Here is a 25,938-nt window from a genome sequence, read left to right as displayed (position 1 = left end):
CAAGAAATATTTGCCCCCAAACCTCAAGATGTCTGTGTTGGTTAGGATTTTGTCAACTTAACACAAGCAAGGACCCTCAGGGAGGAGGAGTTTCAGATGGGGAAAATGCCTCCTTTATCCTGGCAGGTCTGTGGGACATTTTCTTGGTTAATGATTGACGTGGGAGGACCCAGCCCACCATGGGCTAGTACCACCCTGGGGCAGGTGATCCTGGCTTTTATAAGAAAGCGGGGTAAGTAAGCCAGGAAGCAATGTTCCTCCATGGCCTCTGCACCAGTTCCTGCCTTAAGTTCCTGCTTGGCTTCCCGGCTTAGGTTTCTTCAGTGAACTCTACCCTGGGACATATAAGCCAACTACACTGTTTCATCGCAAGTCACTTGGCCCTGGTCTTTATCATGGCCGTAGAAACCTGAGACAGCGCCACTATTTCCATGAGCGGAGTCATCCCAGGACTTACAACTGAACAAAAACAATTCACTCACTGAAAAATTTTAGTTCCACCAATCAGTAGTGGTCATCAGAGAGGATTCAGGGCTGTAGTACAAGGTGGCAGGAGTGTCACTCGGAGGGAGGCCTCGGCCATCGCCGGCCTGAATAGTGTAACTAGCGAGAAAGGCGCAAGAAGGGTGTGGGCGTCAGTGGGCAGTGAGCTTCTGAAGCTACAGTTCCAGCCTTGGGAACTAGATGCTACAATCAAAGGAAGATATTCTCACGTTGGCCAAGACCATGCTGAATCTTTACAGCAAGATGGGCAAGCGAGCAGTAGGGTTGCCTTTTTAAAGAAACCGGGCTAGAGAGAATAAAGACATGCCCAGCGTGTTCAGACACAAGCCTTCTGATCAATGAGAGATCTGCTCAAAAGGCAGCTGGCAGGCTCAGCCACAGGGCTTCTAGAGGCAAGAGGCACGGAAGCCTCTACCACAGAGGCCTGGGCTGGCGTGACTTCATTATTGCCTGCAAGCTAGCTGGTTAGAAGCTGGCAGGGGAGCCAAGGCCACATCGTGACATGATGCTGCTAGACTTTTAGAAGTACTTCCGTCACCGATGACTGTGCCCCTTTGCTCACAATGTTGGCGGCCCCTGAAGAGCCTCTGGGCTCAGTCCCCAACACCTCAAAAGCAAAATAGAGATTCTCACAAGGTATCAGGGAACTGGAGCATTGGGCTGCCTATATGACCCATGGTCACAGCCAAAATCACATCATGCTTTCAAGTTGTCAAGGGAAGTTCATCCAACACATAAAACCTGGGCCCACTGCCTATCCCATACAACTGCATACAACTGCATACCCCCCTCCCCCCACTCCATCTCAGCTCCTCAGAGGCTGTTCCCAGGGCACATTCAGACCCTCTGGTCATCTGCTCAAATCACAGATGCAGAAGAAGGGTTCAAGGTTTTTTGTTTCTGGTCAGAAGGGATCTGAAGGAAGCAAGATCTGCTTCCCTCTGAGGTGAGCATTCCAGGGAAACACAGTCACCTTTGTCATACCGATTTGATGGTCTGTATAATGCAGATGTCATACTGCGCCAGCCTGGTCACTCTGGACAAGATGGGGTTAGTAGGCAGGAAGGAGAGCCCTCTCCCAAGACACTTCTGAAGCACTCTATGAACAGCTCTCTGTGTGGCTCGGGAAACTAGCCAGGAAGCCTTCCCTTCACGATTGTTCAGGATTAGAGACAACAACCAGTGCTTCCTTTCCAGCTAAAGTAAGCTTCCTCCATTGAAAGAGCAAAGAGCCCTCTCCATATTCTTCTTCACCGGCTCTGATAAAACAAAGCAGGGACACCCGTGCATTGTCAGCACATTAAGAACGAATTTCTTATTATTCTCCGGGGCCCCAGTGTGCTGCTCAGCATGGGCACTAACCTGGCAACACACCAATCCATTCCCAGCTAACAACACATGTCTCCCCTCCTTGCTTTTAGATCATTCTCTTTTCAGTTAGAATTGGGACCAGGCAGTGGTGGCGCACGCCTTTAATCCTAGCACTCAGGAGGCAGAGACAGGCAGGTGGATCTCTGTGAGTTCACAGCCAGCCTGGTCTACAAAGTGAGTTCCAGGACAGCCAGGGCTGTAACACAGAGAAACCCTGACTCGAAAGAAAAAAGAAAAAAAAATTAGGCCCATACCAGCAAAATCCAGATGCCAGCCAAATTAACTTCTGCAACAGGAATACTACAAACAGAATTTTGTTATTATTGCTGTTGTTGATGATGATGATGATGATGGGGCTCAAACACGGGCCCTGAACATATTGGATGAACACGCTACCAGTACACCCTGAACCCATGTAGAAATTTGCTTTTATTTATATGTTTATATAACTTTTAATAACAACTTTATTACCCTCCACACCCCTCCAAACTATGTTTTGGAATATCTTTTCTAGCTTATTCTTTCAAATAAACATTGCTCCAAACTTTAATGGCCTTATTTCTCTAGAGAAACACTGAAAAGCACACCACGAAGGCTCTCTGTCTGTAAGAAGCGGATGGGCCCGGGTCTGGAGATAAACTGACAGAGGCAAGCTGCAGAAGGACAGGAGATGGTGCCCAAGGATGCAGGAGGCAACCAGCAGAGCAGAGAAACGAGACTGGGGCGGGAAGCAGACCATGGCCCCAGGGGTGCTGCCCACACCCACCTCTGGGACACAGAAAAATGGAGTGAGACTTGAGATTGCAGTTGGCACTCCGTGCAGAGAGTAAGAATCGGAACTCGAGGGTGAGCCTGGACTTCTGGAGTGCCTGTTCGGGGGAGCGGGAACAGTGCAGCTTGCCATTCTGTACACTTTCCTGCCACTGACCAAAATGCGGTGACCAGAACATTTCAGACATGGGAACCACCCCAGCCTATACTCGGTGTCAGCCCCTCCAGAGCTGCATCCATTACAGGCTTGGATGCGAGACCCATGCTCCACCAAGCACCAAATGCTAACACCTTACCTTGCTAACAAGGCTGATGGGGAACCAGATATCATTACTGAGCATGCTCAACGGAGGAGCCTGTCAGCTGGTCATTACTGTCCCTCCAGGGCTGGACTACGTCATTGGTTTACAGGGACAGTCCTGTCCCACGGAGGAAGCACTCTGGACAGAGGGAAGACAGAGTGAGTGACACTTCAGCCTCCCGCTGGCCAAACGTTCCAATTAGCGGTTCCTCCTTCCTGCCGCCAGCCTAAGCACATCCCCCTCATCTCCTGAAACACAGTACCAACCTGGACAGGCCAGAACCCGAGTCAGGCGAGCTCAGAGACAAGCTGGTCTTCCTAGAGACGGGAGATAAAGGAGACGAGGGACAGGCCTGCAGCGATCCGTGGGATTGGGGATCTTCTGCATTCACACTCTACGCACTACTACACACAGGAGGGCTTCTCATACGCTAGCTTCTGGTTTCCCCTATGATGATTCAAAAGCAGTCTGTGGAGGATGGGGAAGCAGCTCGGTCAGTAGAGTGCCTGCCTCACAAGCGAGAGGACCTGAATTTGGATCAGTCACAAAAAAAAGCTGCCAGGCACAGTGGTGGGTGGATGGAACCCAGGAGTTCAATAGCCAAGTAGTCTGGCCACGTCTGTGCACTCCAGGTTCAGTGAGAGAACCTGGCTCAGAAAATAAGACGGAGAGAGGTAGAGGCAGACACCAACATTGACGGCTGGCCTCTCACAGCGTACATACCTGCACACTCACACACACACACACACACACACACACACACACACACCACATCCATCTGGTAGAAACTTGGGGTTTGGGATTTGAATCTTTCTCTGACCAGGCTGTGGAATCTAATCTAAAGACATACATTTATACATACACATAAACATGGCTGGGGTAGATGGGAGTTAGGGTGCTTTCCTAGAGTGTGCAAAACCCTAGGCTCAATTCCCAATACTGAAAATTAAAATGTCAAAAAAAAAAAAAGAAGAAGAAAAAATAAAACTACTCCCAGGAAGGACCTCACTTTTACGTGGCCCCACAGAAGCCACTTCACGAGAAACTTTTGAAAGACCCAGTTGCTGAGACAGTCAGCCACCCGTCACCCGGTATCCCAGTAAAAGGAATAAATTATTCTTTGTCAAAAGAATTTCTCAACTGGAAGAAAAATCAGAGAATGAAAGCATTTGGGATGGCCTGACAATCCTAAGTGCTAACCTGCCCAGAGAGAAAAAGAGGCATCCGGAGCTACTGCTGGGGAACGAGAAGATATCAACACAAAGGCAACAGATTCCGGACTGACAGGCATCCACCCTCCCTGTGGTTCTGATCTCATTTCTGGTGAGGTCAAGTGGAGCTGTTGGATTCTGGTGCTGTTATCTTGGAGTTCACAAACTCGGGCCACAGATAGTAAGGTTGGAGACTTCCTCCTTCTCTCCAACAAAACTCAGCTACTGAGTGGCGATACCATCTCCCTGGGCATCTCAGACACGAAACGCACCAGCCCTAAACCCTTGGATAACATCTGTGCATCACTTCATCCACTCTTCTGGAGGATGTTGATTATCAGGAAATGGGAGTCACAGTTTGAATTTCCACAATTCTGTAACCAGGCTGTCTAAAACAGAATGAAGTTCAATGTGTAATGGTATGTCTCTAAAAATACAACTGTAAGAAATTAGCTGCACGATGGTGGCGCACACCTTTAATTCCTCAGCGAGTTCGAGGCCAGTCTGGTCTACAGAGCAAGTTCCAGGACAGCCAGAGAGGTTACACAGAGAAACCCTGTCTCAAAAAGCCAAAGGGGAGGGGGGAAGGATGAAAGAAAGAAAGAAAGGAAGGAAGGAAGGAGGGAGGGGAGGGAGGAAGAGAGAGAGAGAGAGAGAGAGAGAGAGAGAGAGAGAGAGAGAGAGAGAGAAGAGAGAGAGAGAGAGAGAGAGAGAGAGAGAGAGAGAGAGAGAGAGAGAGAGATCTCAAATTTGCCCATTCAGTTTGGAGCTGGCTGAGGGACTAACATTATTTTCTTTTTTTTTATATTTATTTATTTATTATGTATACAATATTCTGTCTGTGTGTATGTCTGCAGGCCAGAAGACGTCATTACAGATGGTTGTGAGCCACCATGTGGTTGCCGGGAACTGAACTCAGGACCTTTGGAAGAGCAGGCAAAGCTCTTAACCACTGAGCCATCTCTCCAGCCCACTAACATTATTTTCATAAAGCATTCACCAGTTCTGTTTTCCAGCCTAAAGCCACACACGGAGGGACAGATATGGTCCATGTGTCTATATCGCTCAGAATGATACCTGCTGGGGTCTTTTTACCTGTAGTGCAGGAGAAGCTGTAGGATCTACCACACATAGCTCTTACACAAACAAATGCCATTTTCACATCCACTACCCAAAATGGTTTACTTCCTTTTGTACAACATAAGGAAATAGGAGGCATATGTGAAGAAAATACAACCAGACTAATGACTTGGCACTTTCTAAAATTCAGAAATAAGTAAATTATTACTAGGTCATGTAAAACCCAGAAGTAGATCCACATACACAAGAGAGTGTACTTAGGAGAAAGGACTCCATCAGATCAGTACACGAGGTTCAATAATCAACTTGTGCTATTAGCGCTAGCTAGGCATTTGAACTGGGAGGGGGGAAAAGACTAAAAAACTAATTCCTTTTCTAGTTTTTGGTTCTTTATCTCAAAATATACAAGATCAAATAATTTTGTGGCCTCTCAGCACACGTAAGATATCAGGTTGTGGGGTTTTCTCGCACCCAAGAGGCAGCCAAACACAGCAGTGGGCAAGGGCTGAGCATCAATTCACTCTCAGATCTCACAGGGATCCCACAAGTCAAAGGTCAATCTCCAAGACTGTCCCCAGCACACACACACACACACACACACACACACACACACACACACACACACACACCCCTCAAGTGCCAGTCAGGAGTCCCAGGTTGTGTCGATATTATCTTTTATTTATTTGTTTATTTATTTTGTTTTACAAGACACAGGGTTTCTCTGTAGCTTTGGATCCTGTGCTGGAACTTGCTCTGTAGTCCAAGCTGACCTCAAACTCACAGAGATTCACCTGCCTCTGCCTCCTGAGCGCTGGGATTAAAGGCATGCACCACCACTGCCCGGCTGTTATTTGTTTTTAACTTTTGCTTCTGATTGGAGGACTATAAAGCAAGGTCCCACAACTTCTTACTCAGCTTTGATTAATTTACTTAAACAGTTCACAGGACTTGGGGAAACGTGCTGATTGGTTTATCGTGAGGTCCACAGGAGATGAGCAGGGTGAGGAATGAGCGAAGGGGTAAGGAGGTTCCAGCACTTCTCTGGAAGTCTGTCCAGGCACTATGTGCCCTGCACTGCTTTTGGGTTTGGAGAGCAGCTTCATCATGCAGGCATAACTGGCTCCATCATTGGTGGTCAGTTAGGACTTCAGTTCTGCTCCCAGGGGAGGCTGGGGTGGAGCCGAGGGGAACAGTTCGACAGCATTCTCCTGGCCTTCCAGATGATCAGCCCCTATCCTGAGCCATCTAGAAGATGCCAGCCACCAGTCGCCTCCTATACAAGGCATTTATCACTCTGAAAAATCCCAAGTAACTGGCTTCCAGGAGCCAGGAAGAAAAAATCAAATCTATATTGCAGAGCATCACAAAGGGTGTGGAAAATATGGCTCAATAAGCACATGAAAAATACACTTATATTTTTAAATTTTTATTCTACAGTTTTAAAGTCTGGTAATATCTATATGGGTTAAAGTACAGAAAGTCAAAGCCCTTATGGGAAATGTCAATTGGCATAGTAGTTAATGGTTATTTTTGCAACATCTTTAAAAGATAATTTTGAAGTGTTCTATTTCTAGAAATCATGCTACAAATACAGTTCATACATGTCCATTAAGATCCAGGTACAATAAGCCCAGCAGTGGTGATGCACGCCTTTAATCCCAGTACTTGGGAGGCAGAGGCAGAAGGATCTCTGTGAGTTTGAGGACAGCTTGGTCTACAGAGCAACTTCTGGGACAGCAGGGCTACACAGAGAAACCCTGTCCTAAAAAAAAGAAAAGAAAAGAAAAAGAGAGAGAGAGAGAAACAAAGAAAGAAAGAAAGAAAGAAAGAAAGAAAGAAAGAAAGAAAGAAAGAAAGAGGAAACAGAGCCATATGTGATACCACAAACACCTGTAACTCCAGCACATGGGAGACTGAGGTAAAAGGCAGTCATGCATGGGCTACAAATCAATACTCTGTCTCAATGACCCAAGAAATACTTTTAATACTGGACAAAACGGTTTTGAACATTCTTGAAAGCAATTTGAAAGTTATAAACAGTGACAGAATTCCTGGTTTGAATGAGCTGATTTGTCTTGTTTTTGCTTAGGTGTGTGTGTGGCTGTGTGTGGGTCTGTACACTGGAATACAAGTGCCAACAGACCGGGGGCATCAACAGAGGCCAGCGGCACTCACAGCAACCCATCTGGTGTGGGTGCTGGGAACTGAGCCAAACTGGGATCCTCTTCAAGAGCAGTAAGGGCCCTTAACTGCTGAGCCACCTCTCCAGCTCCCAGATGAACTGGTTTAAAAAGACTTGTAGACACGCTTTACTACTTTAGCCGCCTCCCAGAGTACACCGGCAATGATGATTGGCATAGCACCAAGGCAGGAGGGCAGGAGCAGAGGCAGCTGAAGGACACCTGGGACCAGGGCAATTCCTGCCCCACTTAGGAATCCCCTGTCCTGGAAACTTCTATGAAGCATCACTAAGATAGATCCTAAAAATAATGAAGAATACCAGGTGGTGGCATATGCCTTTAATTTCAGCACTCGGGAGGCAGAAGCAGGGGGATCTCTGTGAGTTCGAAACCAGCCTCGTCTACAGAGTGAATTCCAGGACAGCCAGGATTACATAGAGAAACTCTGTCTGGGAAAAAAAAATAAAAATAAGGAAGATCCTACAATATGCATAAAGTTCAACTTTAAAACAAGCAAAAAATAAAATTCCCGGGCCGGGCGGTGGTGGCGCACGCCTTTAATCCCAGCACTTGGGAGGCAGAGGCAGGCGGATCTCTGTGAGTTCGAGACCAGCCTGGTCTACAAGAGCTAGTTCCAGGACAGGCTCCAAAACCACAGAGAAACCCTGTCTCGAAAAACCAAAAATAAATAAATAAATAAAAATAAAATAAAATTCCCGGGGTGGCGTTACTTTTCTGTGAATGGTAATGCCCGGAAGGGAGAGTGGGGAGCAGACAATATTCAACCTCTTAATCCAAGCGTCTGCATAGGTCTTTGTGCAAGATCGTAGTGGGTCCAACTTAATCCGTGCACTTTGCTGTTAGACTTCGAGCTAGAAACGTACAGAACATGTCATAAACTTGGTCAGCTGAAGGAAATCATGAAGCCCTGCAGTATCCACATACTCAACCTAAAAGCTGTTCCTTGCGCCTCTCCATCAGGAGTCCCTTGTGGAAAGGAGCCATTTAAAATCCTTTAAGCCTTAAGGCTACTGGGCTGTAAAATGGACTTAGGGGAAGAAGCTGGTCGGAAAAGTTTTCCAGAGTGGCATGCCAGGCAAGGTGCCCGTTAGCACGAATGTGGAATATATCCGCTAGAGGTTCATGTAACACATGGCCCCCAGCTAGGGGCACTATTTAGGGAGGCTGCAGAATCGCTAAAAGGTAAGGCCAGGCTGAGAAGTGCCCCATGGAGGACTAGCCTTGGGTCACACTGGTCTTAGGTCACAGACTCACAATTCTAGTCAGTTTTCTCTGTTTTCGGTTTATTCCTGAGACAAGACCAGCCACCGCGAACTCCTGCAGTCACAGATCCAGCCCATGCCAGTCACCACGCTTTCCCCAAGATGATGGACTGAACCCTCTCACCTGTGGACAAAAGTAAACCCTGCACCCCTTGCACACCGTTTCTGTCGCGCATTTCGTCACAGAGAAGAAAAATGAACGAATGCAGAAGTGTCGGCATTTTACAAATAAGGAAACCGAGTCCCCCAGAAGTGATGCTTGCTAGTCAGTAGGTGCCCAGTCTTCCTCCACCCCTACTCCCAACCCTGGGCTCATCCACCTCCCACTGACCACCCTGGCAGCTAAACTGACATGACTGCCACAGCAGATCAAGTCCCTCTAAATCTAACAGGCCCTACGCCAGCGGTCCAGTCGTCCTGCTTGATGTCCAGTTTTGCAAGCTGACATTTCCTGGACCAAATGACAGTGCTTCTGGGCAGCCCATGAGGAACTGAAGGGAGATGACCTAATGTCACAGGGTTGGTTACTTCCTAGTAAGGGAGCTGTGAGATGTGATATAGCCCAAAAGGACACGGTCACGCCCCAGCATAGCCTCTACCTCACACACACAGAGACAAAGCCTGCCACAGCGGTGAAGACCAACCGCAAGGGCACACCCGCACGGGCAAGAGCAGCCCATCCTGACCTGGGGCCTGTGGCTAGCCCCGCCCCCCAGGTCAGACCTATTAGGGACACACCAGATCCTCTTAACTATTCTCAAGATTAGACCCCGCCCAAGAATGCCCCTGACCTTTTCACGTGTCACGCGTGCTCAGAATTAAGGAACTATCATCTTGACCTCTCAAAGAACAAAACTGAGAGGGGCTTAAGCTGTTCCGCAGTTAAGAGTGCTTACTGCACTTTCGGAGCAGCTCAGCACCGTAGTGGCTGCCCACACGTATCTCCAGCTCCTAGGGATCTGACATCCTTTTTTTTTTTTTTTTGGTTTTTCGAGACAGGGTTTCTCTGTGGTTTTGGAGCCTGTCCTGGAACTAGCTCTTGTAGACCAGGCTGGTCTCGAACTCACAGAGATCCGCCTGCCTCTGCCTCCCGAGGGCTGGGATTAAAGGCATGCGCCACCACCGCCCGGCTCTGACATCCTTTTCTGGCCTCCTCAGGTATCTGGACAGAGAGACAGGCACACATACACATGAACGTACAAACAAACAAATAAAATGAATCTTTAAAAACAAACCCTTGACCATGACATTACAGGATTCATTTACCAATCTTCCTCACGTAGGCACGCTCCAAACCTGGTCCAATCATTCAATCAAATTATTAAAAAAAATTAAATTTAAGATCACCCTCTATGGTGGCTTAAATGATATTGGCCCCCAAGAAGCTCATATATTTGCTTTCTTGGTCCTGAGTTGGTAAAACTGTTTGAGGAAGAATTAGGAGAGGAGGTGTGGCCTTGCTGGAGGAAATGTGTCACTGGGGGTGGGCTTTGAGGCCCAGATGCTTTCTCCCCGCCCCTAATCTCTCCTCTTTCTCTCTATCACCCCTCCTCTGTCTCTCTCTCTCTCTCTCTCTCTCTCTCTCTCTCTCTCTCTCTCTCTGCTTCTTGTTTGTAAGTGACAAATTTCTGTGCCCTGATAAGCCTCTCCACCAACCCCACAAGCCAAATCAGAACAAGCCAAACTGGATTAGAGAAAGCCCACGGTTCATAAGTAAAACGCTCCCAGATGATTTTCCAACTCCTTAGAGAGGAGATAGAAAAGAGAGACCAGAGAATCAGGCCAGTCTAAACGTTTTTCCGGAGGGCAGTTTAAACATCCTGTGGGAGTGGTCCTGAGCATCTTTGGGGAGGGGGCATCATTTGGTAGGCTTTCTGAGATGTGACAGGGTTGGGAGAGAAACTGGGGAAGGTGCTTGTGGTGAAGCTTCCACCAGAACATTCCAGACTCTTTGGGGATATGCATGCCAGGGGCTGGGGTGAAGCTTCCACCTGAGCAGTAAGCTGTAATGCTGCTTCAGCCAATAATATCTTGCAGCCACGACAGAACACTCCGACACACCCCTGCCTCTTTTTATTTCTCCCTGCAGTGCTGGGCACCAAACACTTTGAGCATTTTTAGCAAGTACTCTGAGTTACATCACTGAGTTACATCTCAGTCCCAAGACACATACACACTTGTAAAAAAAAAAGAAAAATCAAGGATAGAAGGCTGACTCAGCAGTTCAGAGCACTGACCACTCTTCCAGAGGCCCCGGGTTCAAATCCCAGCACCCACATGGCAGCTCACAACTGTCTGTAACTCCAGTTCCAGGGGACCCTACAGCCATGGCAAAACACCAAAGCAGATAAAACAGAAACTAAGCTTTTTAAAGCTTTGTATTTCTGTTTGTTTGTTTTTAAAATAAGGTCTCCCTGTAGCCCTGGTTGTCCTGGAACTCAAGAGATCCACCTGCGGCTGCCTCCTGAGTGCTGGTGTTAAAGGTGTGCATCACCACGGTGCAGCTGAAACATCGTTTATCAATGGAGCATCCTTATGCGTGTTATATAGCTTTGAGCTTTAGTTTCCCTTCAATAAAACGGGCATGATAATAGAAATTTCCCCCACAGTCCCTACTCCGGAGAGATTAAACATAGCCGCAAAGTGGGTAGGACCTGCCTAAATCCAAGCACTTGCCAGGTTGAGGCAGGAAGACAATGCGTTCTAGTTCTAGACCATCCAAGACTGTCCTCACTAAGTTTGGTTGTTGTTGTTGTTTTCGAGACAGGGTTTCACTGTGTAGCCCTAGAAGTCCTGGAACTCACTCTGTAGACCAGGCTGGCCTCGAACTCACAGAGATCTGCCTGCCTCTGCCTCCCAAGTGTGGGGATTAAAGGCTAAGAAAAAAGATGCCTGGTTGACTAGCCCAGCCTGGACACTGGGAATGTGTGTGACAAAGCTTCTCTGGCACACAGAAACTGCAAGTCACGGCCCATCTGAGGGCTCTCAGCCCACAGGACCCCAGGTTGTTATGCAACAACAGGCCACCAAAGCTCAGCACAGAACCTGAGATGCGCTCAGCTTGTGTCGGCTGCTCTGGCTGTGGGCATGGTACCTTTCCTTCACAGCCTGCAGCCATTACAGACTCATCAAGGATATAGACTGGCGTACTTATTTACATTCTTGAGGGTTCTGACGAGTGGGAAAGAAAAGAACGACTTCTGGCTTCAACCCAAGGCTGTGTGTAGTTCCTTCACACCAGCACGGCCAAGACCCGCGTGAGAACCGTGGCAGACTCTTATTGTGCTTGCCAGTTTAGAATTGCTGGTTTTCCTCCACAATTGTTTGTTGGGGAGGGGCTGTAGTGGGGACCAAACCCAGGGCCTCACACACTGTAGGCATGGGCTACATCTACCACTGGGCCACATCCCCAAGCCTTTTTGTGTTACCTTTTGTTTCGACACAGGGTCTCTCTAAGTTGCCCAGGCTGGCTCTAAACTTACTTTGCAGTTCTGTCGGACCTTGAATATGTTATCCTCCTGCTTAGGTCACTGGAATTACGGGCCTGATTCATCCATAGATATTTTTATTAAGGAAGGCATCGTGGGCAAAATTAGTACTATGTGTGCTAACTTTGTCCATAACCGTGAATTAGGGTGGGCACATCTCAGGTGACACAGCCATGCTGAGCCAGTCAGATGCAACGCCCCAAAGCAAATCACGCGTGATTCACACAAAAAGTGGTCATATGGCATGACAGCTCAATTGTTAGAACATTCACATTTTGGTTATAAATCCGACGACATTAAAATTAACATTAATCTCAATGTATATTATTACACCTTAAGTCCTCTTATTAAGGATAGCTTACGAGGTGGGGTATAAAAATAATCTAATTAGTCTTTTAAGAGGACTTGGAAAAATTGATATGTCATGTTTATTAATAGTTCCTTATAAAAATGAATTGCTTTGGAACACGCTTAAATTATTCATCTTATGAAAACGCTTTTTATGAATGAAGCCTAATGCACTCTCTGCTTTACTTTGCCACATCATCTTTGACACAGGAGGCAGCCACATCAACGTAGTAACACGCATAACAAGGCTGCTGACGAGGCTCCCTGGGCAGGGAGGTTCTGTGGCAGTCAGTAGAGAGACCCCGCTCAACGGTCCCTGGAGACCAATGTGTGTATCTAGGATTTTCACAGTCGTCTTTGTAGATAATAGCAGAAAACGATGTGGCCCAACCTCAGCCCACTTCCACAGTATGGTTCCAAGCATCCTTTGGCGGGCCCTAAGCATGACAAAAGGTGCGGTCAGCTGTGCCACCTCCAACAGCTCCCTGACCTGACACACTGAGCATCCTCAGAAGAGACCTGTGCTTCCTACCTGTGCGCCACAGAAGCACAGCCTGCCCCATCCACAGCCCCCAGTCGGAGACCAAATGCATTCCATTAACCCACAGCCCAGCCTCACAGTCAATGCAGTTCTTATCCGGTTCTTTCAATGTTGACTTTCTTTTTTTTTTTAATTTATTTATTTATTAAAGATTTCTGTCTCTTCCCTGCCACCGCCTCCATGTTGACTTTCTTAAAGGGAAAACCGTGGAGCCCTGTGTAAACATTATCGACTTGACTGTGAAAGTGGAACCGGTGGTGACTGGATGCAGAGTAAGCTCTAAAGCCAACGACATTCCCTTAACATCAGTTCCCTGCGATGAAGGACAGAGCTCTGCTGTCACTACTTTCCAAAGCTGACGTGCCTCTGGTGTCACGTGGGCCCGCACTCCACAGTCTATCCAAGACACTCGCCATCTTCTGTTTCAAAATTCAGCTGGAGTGGGATTCCCGCCTGGCTAGCACACTCGGGAAGTCACCGTCACCTCTCAGACTCTTGCATACTTTGGTGGCTCACCCAAAGCAAGATGGCTGAGATGACCCTCATAAAGGGTGAGTCCAACTGTGCCACTGCTCACTGTGAAAACATTCGACAGTTCACACACACACACACACACACACACACACACACACACACACACTCGCACGCTCACAATCTGGCTGCAAATCTGCTAGTGGTTCCTAAGACCACACCCTCTGCCACCATCAATGGTCTTTCCCGCTTCCTTTTTCTCTGGCATTCCTAGTTGGCCTTGTGTCTCCTAGGCTGTCAGCTCTGTGAGGCAGAGTCATGATACCTTTTTCATCTCTGCAATGGTTCACAGCGCACAGCAGGCACTCAGCCAATACCTGTGGCACCTGTCAGACACTAGATCTGTGCTGTGGGGGAGGGGGAGAATGCCACACTAACTCTGCCTCTTCTCTTCATATGCCAGTCTAAACAGGCCTGAGAGTCGCAGCACAGAGCTCTGTTAAAAGATGGCCACATGGAAGATCTAGGGTGGAATTTTATTTCTTTTTCTCAAGTCGCCACACTGGAGTTGGGAGTGTAGCTCAGTGGTAGAGTTCGTGCACAAGGAAGGCCCTGGGTTCAATCTGCTGCTGAAGGAGGAGAAAGGGAAGGAAGAAAGGGAGGGAAGGAAGGAAGGAGGAGGGAGAGAGGGAGGGAAGAGGCGAGGAAGGAGGAGGAAGGAGGAAAGAAGGGACGGAAGAGGAGAGGAAGGAAGGGGAAGGGAGGGAGGAGAAGAGGAAGGAAGAGAGGGAAGGAAGGAAGGAGGGGGAACGGAAGGAAGAAGAGAGGGAGGGAAGGAAGAGGAAGGAGAGAGGGGGGAAGGTAGGAAAGAAGAAGGAAGAGAGGGAGGGAAGGAGTGAAAGGCACACAAAAACTGAAAGAGCATACCCACAAACCTGCCTATCTTTGAGATCATATCTGTGGACTTAAGTCTTTGCTAGACCCCACTTTGACCTTTGAGGACGGTCAATCATGGAACAGTGGCCTAGTCAGGCCTGCAGGGATAAAAACATCCTTCCTGCTGTCACCATGGAGAGCCTTTGTGCTGGTGAGGCCAAGCCTGTCACCTCACACCACACAGAGGCAGAGCTTCACTCCAAGGCCCTCTGACCCTTACCACTTTCCCTGTCAATTCCACTAAGAACCCAGCCATTGTCACATTTCCTCCGCAGGAGGTCTTTGGAGGCTCCATGCTGCACACACCCCTCCATATCTGTCTCGCTCTGGGTCGTGGTCACTCTGAAGCGAACAGCCTGGCTCATCTATGCCCTCTCGGCCACGATGTTCACTTCACTACAGACTTCAGAGCAGTGTGCCAAGACCACTCCTACCTCCCAAGGTTGTTTCTCTCAAGTATTTTGTCACCACAAGGGAAGTCTAAGTGACATGCCTTGTCTTCAGCCCACCCTCCTGTCGGCCCTCAATTGTCTGATAATCCGAGTCTCCCCTCCACCTTCAGGGGATCTAGAAGAAGGAGAAGCTGAAGTCCAGGTTAAATAAAAACAGCATGCTCACATACCGCGAGCACAGAAATATATCAGGTAAAATCTGACATATTTTATATGATTCTACCATTCTGTTACTAGACAGTAAATCTCACCTTTCTTTTCTTTATTCCCCTTACCAAGTTAAGCCCTGAGAAAGGCAGTTGTATCCATAGACATAGCTCCCTCTTGGCAGCTCAGCAGCCACGCCAAGGGCAAGAGCTGCAGAAGCAAAGTCAACTCCTGCAAAAGCAAGCGACTAACACTGCCACACTGTCCCTGACCAAGACTGAAGCACCCAATCCCAACACCTCCTCCCATGTTCCCAGGTTTCCTTGGGTTCCTGCGTCAATCACTCGTCTCACCTGTTTTGACACATAACACATACCACCTTTGAACAGACCATAGACAGAGCATCCCTAATCCAAAGAGTTTGCATCTGAAATGGTCCAAAATCTCAAGCACTATGATGACACTCTGAACGTTTCAGAACTTGAAGTGTCTTGTTCAGATATTTGAATTAAAGATGATCTATCTTAAAAAGTCTATGAAGGGTCAAGGCCAGCAAGAGGGCTCAACAGGGGAGGGTACTGGGCTGCCAAGCCTAAATTCAATCCCTTGAATTCATGGTGGTAGCAAAGAACCAGCTCCTGAAAGTGGTCCTCCGACCTCCACACTCCCTCGGTGACACAAACACGCACTTCCACACTTAGACACACATTGCACAGGCACAAAGAGACAATAAGGAACAGAAGGAAGGAAAGGAGGGGCTGTTGTAAATATTGCAAAATCTGAAAACACCAGAATAGGAACTACTTTGTCCCCGAGCATGTCAGGCAAAGGGTACCGAACCTGTCATTTCTTTTTTTTTTTTTTTTTTTTTTTTTTTTTTTTTTTTTTTTTTTTGGTTTTTCGAGACAGGGTTTCTCTGTGGCTTTGGAGCCTGTCCTGGAACTAGCTCTGTAGACCAGGCTGGTCTCGAACTCACAGAGATCCGCCTGCCTCTGCCTCCCGAGTGCTGGGATTAAAGGCGTGCGCCACCACCGAACCTGTCATTTCTTTTCCCTTCCGTAATAAAATGTTCGCCTCTGTGATGGTTAGCTTTGTCAACTCGACACAATCTATTCACTTCAGAAGAAAGCCTTAACTAAGCATTAAGATGTTCCTGTGGGGGAACATCTTCAATGCCTTAACTGTTGTAGGATGACCCCTTCCACCCGATAAATCTACCGGCACTTTCCGTCAGCACCCAGGTGCCAGCTCTTCCTTTGTTCTCTCAGCCGTCACTGTCCAGTTCAGCTACTCAGTTGTTTCCACGGCTGATTCCTGTACAATGTTAGAAACAGGTTCTTTAGGTTTCCAACATGGACTGAAGACCAGTATCTCTCCAGGATCCCTCAGGCCTCTGACACAGATCAGGGCCACTGAGGCACACAGCTTCACGGACTGAACAACTACCTAGTTCTCACCTTCTCCAATGTGAGACAGTCATTGTCGGACTATTTGGGCCACATCACACAAATAGATCTAAGAAGTCTTTTGATACATAGTCATTCTATTGGTTCTGTTCCGCTAGAGCAGTGTTTTCCAATCTGTGTAGTCATATTAGTTAGATTTTCTAGATGTACAGAGATGTATTTCAGATGAATAGGCGTTCTTTAAACCTTTCAAAGACTATGGAATATGGCATTTAAAATGTTTTAAGAGCTTAAGACTTTTCATGACAACGAGACACAACTGCTCCTGGCAGCACCAATTACTTCAAGAGGTTAATGGGCATCAAAGAGGCTCCCTGTGGAGTTGGTTAGTTATTTGAGCAAGAAACTGTTCTTTCCTGGACTGCTTGATGCTATGCTGTATGAACTGGACATGCAGGACCCACAGAGAAATGATTGTTGAACTTGACTAAAAATGAGACAATCTTTTGGGGGTCCTGCTTCATGAAAGAGTCTGCCAGACATTCTGCAGGACATAGAAAAATGTGACTGACAAACTACCAATATAGGTGGAACTGTCTTTGAAATTTCCTGCTTCATGGAAAAGTCTGCTGGATATTATAGGCCTGTGGGCTGAAGATGGATTCCCCAACAGTACAGAACTTTGGATAACTGTCCAGGCAATGAGTTGTCTCTGTCATTTCTAGAGCTTTGGAAGTTGCTTACAGTGCACTTTCTATTAACTTAGGTAACATTATATCCTTCTAGAGTCTTTGATGGAGTTGAAGAATATATAGTTATAATTATAGTTTTTCTTAGTTATAATAAAAGATAAAGTAGATATAAATATTGTAACTGTAATTCTTGCTTGATGATGCCTGTTTTGTTGTATGTAATTTTACTATGTTAAAGTTAAAACCATCCTTTTTATTTAAACAGAGAAGGGGTTATGATGTGGGAGGTCCATCTGTCTATGTGTTGCTTTTATTGGTTAATGAATAAAGAAGGACTGGCTTGGCCTAATAGGGCAGAGTAGAGCTAGGTAGAGAAAATTAAACTGAATGCTGGGAGAAAGGAGGCAGAATCAGGGAAAAGCCATGTAGCCCCACCAGAGACAGACGCTGGATAGAACTTTTCCCGGTAAGCCACTGCCACATGATGATACACCGATTAATAGCAATGTGTTAAATTTAGATGTAAGAGTTAGCCAATAAAAAGCTAGAGCTAATAATTAATACAGTTTCTGTGTGGTGATTTTGGGGTTGAGCAGCTGGGAACTAACTAGCAGCCTCCTTACAACAAATTGGCACCCAACTGAATCTTTTAGAAAGACTTGAGACTTTTAAAGAGACTAAACTTTTAAAGTGTTTGAATTTTTAAAGACTATGGGACTTTAAAAAGTTTTAATGTTTTATATTGTGATATTAATATTAACACACCATCTTAAGGACAAATATGAAAGAAAAGATTCTAGATAAATAGCAATGTGCTTGTGTGTCAAGTTGGCAAAGGGCCAATTGTGCTGCCTAGTTTTCTGTCAACTTGACACAAGCTAGAGTCATTTGGGAAGAGGAATTCTCAAGTGAGAAAATGTCTCCATAAGACTGGCCTATAGCAAGTTTGCAGGGTATTGCCTTGATTGGTGACTGATGCTGGAGAGCCTAGCTTACAGGTGGTTCTGGAATATCAAAGAAAGCAGGCTGCACAAAGTATGAAGGACAAACCAGTAAGCAGCACCCCTCCATTGCCTCTGCTTCAGTTCCTGCTTTGGGTTCCTGACTTGAGTTCCTACCCTGACTTCCCTCAGTGATGGACCTTGAGATAGAAGTATAAGATAAAATAATCCTTTTCTCCCTTCTGGTCATGGTGTTTTATTACAGCAATGGAAACCCAAAGTAAGGTACAGCTTCAGTTGCAGAAGAGACCCCAGAATGCTGGAACTGCCATGGCCAGGGAAAGACTACCAAGGACAACAGCAGGTTTTGTGGAGCCAACCTGACCCAAACAAGCTATTTAGTGTGCGATGGCAGAGCTGGAGAAGCAGAATTTCCAGAGCCTTTTAGAGCCCAGAAGACCATAAGTGAGTTCCAGATGCTAGACACTGAACTACAGAACATGGATTTTGGTAAAGCTTTTGTGTTTGTTTCGTTTTGCTTTTGGAGACAGGGTCTGTCCACAGATCCCTGGTTGTCCTGGAACTCACTATGTGCATCAAGCTGATCTCAGATTCACAAAGACTCACAAGATTCTGCTTACTGAGTATTGGGATTAAACATATGTGGCCACCACACCTGGCTTTAATTTTGATATGATTATTCTTATGCCCTTGGTTCTTCCATTTTGGGATTAGAAATATTTACTTTTTGTGTTTGTTTGTTTTAATTTTTTTATTTTAAAGAAACACATAGATTAGAAATTTTGGATATTTTTTGGTTTTGTTTGTTTGTTTGTTTGAGACAGGGCTTCTCTGTGTAACATTCCCAGCTGTCCTGGAACTCACTTTGTAGACCAGGCTGGCCTCCAACTCTCAGAGATCTGCCTACCTCTGCCTCCCAAGCACTGGGATTAAAGGTGTGGCCACCTCCACCCGGCAAGATTTTGGATTTTTTTTTTAAGAGACAATAATGGATTGACCCAGAAGTGTAAGCCAAAAAAAAAAAAAAAATACCTCTCTTCCCCAAACTACTTTTGGTCAGAGCACTGTTAACCACAGCAACAGAATGGAACCAGAACAGGGAGATAAGGAAAGGGCCAGTGGCCGTGTGACATGGGTCCTGAGTATAATCTCCCCAGACACAAGGACATGTGAGGAACAGGCTGCTTGCTGAGGTCTGTTTTGAGTTCCTATTGAGGTGAAGGACTGTACTGCCTCTACTTGAGGAAGCTGGTAAGGTAAATTCTGGCCTATTCAAGGTAGAGAAGTCACTCACTAGGCAGCAAGGACAGAAAGCGGCGTCCACAGAGCATACTGATGGAGTGAGGCCAGGATGGTTCCATGATGTACAGAGGGAAAGTGTGAAGTAAGAGACAAGGGCAGCTGAAGAAGAGGGATCTGGACACTGATCGGACAGGATTTGAGCAGCCCCTTACTGTACGGCTTTGAGAGAGAAATGGGGGCTCCATTCCCAAAACAACTTCTCTCCTACTGACCACCCTGAGTCTCTACCATTTTTGATTTCTCATCGCAGACACATTTGATGCCATTGGAGGGCCAGAGCCATAGTTTGGGGGCTCTATAGTTACCACAGCCATAAACCAGACTTTGTTTCCCAAAGTTTCCAGCCTTGGGTATGTTGTTACATAGAAACAGAAAGCAGACTGAGACTGTAGCTACCTGCTCTAACACAGTATGCACGACTTCTCAGCAACTCCCAACACGCTCAGATGACCCTATGGGATGCTCTCAGTAGCCAAGAGCTCAGAGTAGTTCATCTGACGTCACACCCCTCCCATGAGCTGAGCTTTGTGGTTAAAGAAGACTGCCCACTCCGGGTCCTAATGCCCTTGGATTCACAGAGCCCTTCCCTGGACAAGCCCTGCACAAATCTGCATTCCCACCACCCAGATGCCTCCCGGAAATCCTGGGTATGCGCATACTCATTGGTGAGACACCACAGAGATACTGACAAAGGCCACGGGGAGAAGTTTCCACTGCTCCTCACCAGAAGCAGGGAAGCCCTCAGTTGTATTTTAAATACTCACTCAGCTGCTAAGGAAGTAGCAGACATCTCTAAATTGTTGTCAAGACAACCAAAGCACAAATACAAACCTCTTTGGGATCCCATCCGGAAGCAGTTTTTTAAGCACACAGGCCCAAAAGAAATAGGCTACCCCTCCCCCTCCTTGTCTCCTCTCTGTCTCCATCTCTGCTCTTGCCACATGCCAATGTGTGAGAAAAATTCGTACTGGGAAACTTTCCACCTTTGAGGTTAAGACAGCTGCTGCAATACTGTTTTTGTTCGCGTTTGAGAATGTACGATGGGGGGGGGGATGTTGTTTTTAAGCATCCTGTTTCGTAACACTAGTACAGATTCCATAGTGTGATAGCTTGGCACATTATTAGCAAAACTGTGACTGACTGGGTCCTGAGGGTCCACAGACCCCTGCCCAGTGGGGTAAAACATGCCCCTGACCATGGTAGCTTCCACAGTGTGCCTACTGCCCAGTGGGGTCAAACATGCCCCTGACCATGGCTAGCTTCTAGTGTGCCCACTGCCCAGTGGGGTCAAACCTGCCCCTAACCATGGCTAGCTTCCACAGTGCGCCCACTGCCCAGTGGGGTCAAACCTGCCCCTAACCATGGCTAGCTTCCACAGTGCGCCCACTGCCCAGTGGGGTCAAACCTGCCCCTAACCATGGCTAGCTTCCACAGTGCGCCCACTGCCCAGTGGGGTCAAACCTGCCCCTAACCATGGCTAGCTTCCACAGTGCGCCCACTGCCCAGTGGGGTCAAACATGCCCCTGACCATGGTAGCTTCCACAGTGCGCCCACTGCCCAGTGGGGTCAAACCTGCCCCTAACCATGGCTAGCTTCCACAGTGCGCCCACTGCCCAGTGGGGTCAAACCTGCCCCTAACCATGGCTAGCTTCCACAGTGCGCCCACTGCCCAGTGGGGTCAAACCTGCCCCTAACCATGGCTAGCTTCCACAGTGCGCCCACTGCCCAGTGGGGTCAAACCTGCCCCTAACCATGGCTAGCTTCCACAGTGTGCCCACTGCCCCCAGGGAAGAGCACTCTCAAAGACTGGCTGCACTGTTCCATGTGGCATAAACATGGGAAGCTCACAAATGTATAGCAGGAAACATAAATAAACGATGTTCTCGAGCGCTTGACTTTCAAGATCACCAAGTGTTTAGGGTTTCTATTGCGGCGATGAAACACCATAACCAAAAAGCAAGTTGGGGAGGTAAGGGCTTATTCAGCTTACACTTCCACATCACTATTCATCACCAAAGGAGGTCAGGACAGGAACTCAAACAGGGCAGGAATCTGGAGGCAGGAGCTGATGCAGAGGCCATGAAAGGGTGATGCTTACTGCCTTGCTCTACATAGTTTGCTCAGCCTGCTTTCTTACAGACCCACGACTACCAGTCCAGCCCACAGTGGGCTGGGCCTCCCCATCAATCACTAAGAAATGCCCTACCGCTGAACCTTAGGCAGACATTTTCTCAATAGAGGCCCCTTCCTCTCAGAAGACTCTAGCTTGTATCAAGCTGACATAAAACCAGTCAATACACTAAGCTATCAGAGAGTGTCCCACAGGCCATTGCCAATCCACCTTGGAGCACTCAAAGAAACAAAGTCAGACACACCAAGTAAACAGTAAGAGCACCAGCGTTCTAGAAGGCACAGGGACAGGGAAAGAGACCATGCCACCTGGCCCCCTCGCACTGCTACTTGTCACAATGACCCTAATGTCAGAAGATAAATCCTCCAACCCAAGGGCAGGAGTCACCAGCAGGGACCCATTCAAAAAAAACCAGCCTGTACCTTGAGCAGGGAACATGTTTTCCAACAAGAGGCCAAGCCCAGACTAGCCACTAAGCCTCTCCAGCAACGGTAAGGCTTTACTATATAGTAAATACACTCTGTCACCTTCTACATATCTGAGGGTAAAGCTGGCAGGGTCTTGATCATACTAAGATTTCGGGGAGGTGCGACATAGCTTTCAAAACAGATCAGGAAGCTGAGGGCCATCTACATGCAGTACTTCACCTGGAATAGACGACCCTCACCATAAGAACAGAAGGTCCCTAGGATCCCTGCTAAAATCCTAAAAGGACCAAAGGGCTCATCATTGATTCCCTCTCCATCTTAGGGCCCAGAGGCTCTTTCAAATTCAGACAGTACAGGGCCATAGGCCTCCTTCAAACACCACCTCATAGAAAGAACCAGTCTATTTAGATAAGCAGCTAGAAATTCAGCCTGGCCCAGAGAAAGACCAGCCAAGCCAGGGAGCCTAAAGACTAGTTAGTACTCACTATGGACAAGATCTATCTCTCCTTGCAACAGACTATCTTCTGACCTCAGGAACACTAAAACGTGCAACTACCTTCAAAATCAGGAGGATATCCACGTGCTATGGTACGAACGAAGTTTCAAAACTTCTAAAGATTCTTTCTCGGTTACAGAATCCTCCACCTCCAGTTCAGATTCCTACTTGTAGGGCCGTCGCAAAGAGACAGAGATCAAGATAAAACACAGCCTCCAGGAAGCTGGTGGAGACTGCTTGTTTGTGGAGATGGGATAAAAGAGAGAGGGGGGGGGGGAAGAGAGAGAGGAGAGAGATTCTTTACTTGGCCTCTCCTCAAGCCAGGCTTGCTATAGTCTACTCCGGCATCACAGACCATCAGGGAACGGTATCACACATATATCTTAAAGAGACCATCCAGTATAGCTCTCCACCTTCAAAGAGAAGGGCATGATGTGTTCATCCTACAGTTCAGCCACTCATTCAGTCCTTCCAAACCCTGATGCAGAAGGTGGACCAGGCCCTCTGACTTCTGGTTCTGAGCTCTTGTCACCTGGTCACTCTCCTGGTAGGACTTATAAACACTGAAACTAAAGCAAAGGAGAAAGTGTCACCCACCCCCAGGAGCCAAAAATGTTTCCTGTTTCATCTTTTTTTCCAAGTTTAATTGTGACACGCCCCACACACCCAAGCTTCCTTCTTTGGAACCTGACAGTCCTTTTAAATCTTCAAAGGCCTTTCTCCCATGGATTCTTGAAATCTAAGTCTAGACGGTAGTGGACAGCCCAGAAGACACGAAGCTTGCGTTGTTATAACACCAGAAGTTCCAGAGAGAAAGGCAAGAACAGCATCCCAGGCAGCCTGCATGGGTGAGGAGCCCTGGGGAGGCCTTGTTGAACACTAAAGGGGAAGAAAGGGCCTTTGTCGGACCCCATGGGATTCTCCACAAATACAGCAACTAGTGGTAAGCCGTGAGGACAGTGTGGGTCAGTTCCCAAGGCTTTTCAGCAAAGGATCCATCGGAACCCAGACGAAGGAAGCCACAAACCCTTGGTACAATCAATCCTAGTCTACAATCGTGGCCTGTATACACTTCCACGTCCATCTTGACAGACCCATTAGCTTGTCATTGAGAAGAATGAATACGGACCTACCCTGCCCAGCTCTTCTATTTAGGAAACACTTTTCCTAGCAGAGTCAACTTTGCCAACTTCAAGGGCGGTACACGTGGTGCTGATGCCAAAGGCTACAGAAAACACGGCTTAACACCAGCTCTAATTTTGGAAGATTTCCGAAATTTAATGTGGGGTAGCCCCAAGGAAATGACTCCCAAACACTGAATCCCTTGAAGTTGAGATGTCTGTCTGGTCCGCGGATCGCACGGGTTAGATGCTGTTTCTTTCTTTGTTTCTGACTGTTTCTGTTTCTTGGGACTAAGAAAGATTCATTTTGGAAGGGGAAGAGCGCTGGGGGGTGTTGGAGGGGGTCGTCCTGCTTCTGTTCATCCACGGCACGAAAAGTGTACTGGACACACAGTTTATACATAGTTAGTCATTTCTGCTTTACAGTCGGGCCAAGTCTCCTGTTCTCCCACCCTCAGTAGGAAGGACTGATTTGATGGCTTGTTTTCTAAGTGAATAAAGCAATTGCCGCCAGTCACCCACCCCACCCCCGCAGGAGGCAGAGGAATACCAGTGCCTCCACGAAGTAACTTAAGCATTCCTCAGGGAAGGAACCATCCGTGGCGGAGACGAAAGCCCTAGGGGCCCAAGGGACTGCAGGACCCTCTATCGTCTGGTCCTCGAAAGCCCTCCCCCCTGCCCATGCCCACCCCTCAACCTGGAGACCCTACGCGCGGGTGCAAATGGAGCAGTCGGAGACGCTCGGGAGCAGCTGGGACCCGGCGGCCGGTGCGGGGCGCGGGAAGGAGCGCGCCGGGGCCAGGCGGCGCGGGGGACAAAGGCGCGCGGGAGCGGGGATCCCCGTAGGCTGGAGCCAGGACTCACCCCGAGAAGACACACTTTGAGCTCCCGTATCGCCATCATGTGCTTTGGGCCGGTCCGGACCGGGGCTCAGCAGCATCGTCCGGGCCGCACCGCGCCCAGCCTGCGTCCAGCCGTCTCCCAGCGCTCTCGGCCGCCGCGGGGCGGAACCGTCGCCGGGGCTATTTCTGGGCCGCGGCCTCCGCGGTCGGTCACGTGCCGCCGGCCGGCTCCTCCCGACGCGTCTAGTCTAGCCTAGCCGCCCGGCTTCGGCTCCGCCCGGGTCCCATCGGCGTCGGCCTCCGGTGGCTACCCAACACCGGACTTGAGGGCAGTCGGACATCACCGGCCCCGGGAGATCTGAACCCACGACCGGTCGCGTCATAAAGAGCCATTCGTACAGTTTATGCTGTCGGCTATGGTTCTAAGAATGCGCTTCCAAGTCGATGGCTAGTACCACCGCAATGACACTGACATCTAGATGCCAGGAACGGCCAGGACCGGGATAAGTAGAGGAAAGAAAGGGTTAACTTGACTCATCTACTACCCGGGCTTCAAATCTCTCCTTTCCAATACTTCACTCTGCCCTACAGTGCCTTTTTCTGTGTGTAGCGAAAGATGATCCGAGAAGCAGTCGTTTGCTTATTCCAAAATCAGCGTGCCAGAGCCTAGGAAAGAAAGGGTGCATTCTAGACAGGAAGCCCTCTTCCCCCACGTAGAAAGTCCTACAGCTGTGTGGAGCTCAGCCAGAAGCAAAGCCAGAACTGTGGCTGGCAACCGGACCATGGAAGCTGCCTGAGGCTTCGCACAGAGGGCCCTGCGGTCTTGTGTGAGTCGGTGTACCTCAAGCCTCTGGGATGGCTTCATTTGTTGACGAATAGAAATGTCAGCTTTTGCTGGGCGGTAGTGGCACACGCCTTTAATCCCAGCACTCGGGAGGCAGAGGCAGGCGGATCTTTGTGAGTTTGAGGCCAACCTGGTCTACAAGAGCTAGTTCCAGGACAGGCTCCAAAACTAGTAGTCTAAATTTACTGGCACTAAACAACTCTGTTTGGCCTGGGATGAGACTCAGTTGGTGGAGTACTTGCCCATCATGCCTGAAGCTCTGGGTTTGATCCCCACTCCCCGTGGTCGTGTCCTTCCCCACTCTCTGCCCTGCCCCACATAAACCCAGGCTTGGTGGGTGTTAGATCCGGATTGATCCAGGCGACGTGGATAGAAAGATACACACCTCTGCAGAAGCAGAATTAGGCTTTAACCAGAAGCAAGCAAGCAGCCTCTCAGGGGAAGTGGAGACTGTGTACCCAAGCACAGGAGGCAACCGGCGTTAGGGAATGTTGAGAGAGGGAAGTTTTGTCTACAGATTTTTTTCCTTGTAGTTTCAGGGCCCAGCAATGCTGGCAGATGTTCTCATTACTGTATTGGCTTTCTTGCCAGACAGGTGTTCTTATCAGCATGCTGAGTCTGAAGTTTCT

The 25,938-nt window shown here is 48.1% G+C and overlaps 1 protein-coding gene across 1 annotated transcript in view; it reads right to left on the bottom strand.

The window, feature by feature from the left end:
- Positions 1-24,642, bottom strand: part of Rab31 (RAB31, member RAS oncogene family) — a 119,815-nt gene extending 95,173 nt beyond the window's left edge. Inside the window, exon 1 of the mRNA XM_075951313.1 lies at positions 24,488-24,642. Coding sequence (XP_075807428.1) covers positions 24,488-24,526 — 39 coding nt within the window. The 5' untranslated portion in view covers positions 24,527-24,642. The remainder of the gene's footprint in view (positions 1-24,487) is intronic.
- Between the last annotated feature and the right edge of the window lie 1,296 nt (positions 24,643-25,938).

This window comes from Microtus pennsylvanicus, chromosome 17 (genome assembly GCF_037038515.1).
Source record: "Microtus pennsylvanicus isolate mMicPen1 chromosome 17, mMicPen1.hap1, whole genome shotgun sequence".
Taxonomy (NCBI): Eukaryota; Metazoa; Chordata; class Mammalia; order Rodentia; family Cricetidae; genus Microtus; species Microtus pennsylvanicus.
This window is presented reverse-complemented; position numbering and strand designations above follow the sequence as displayed.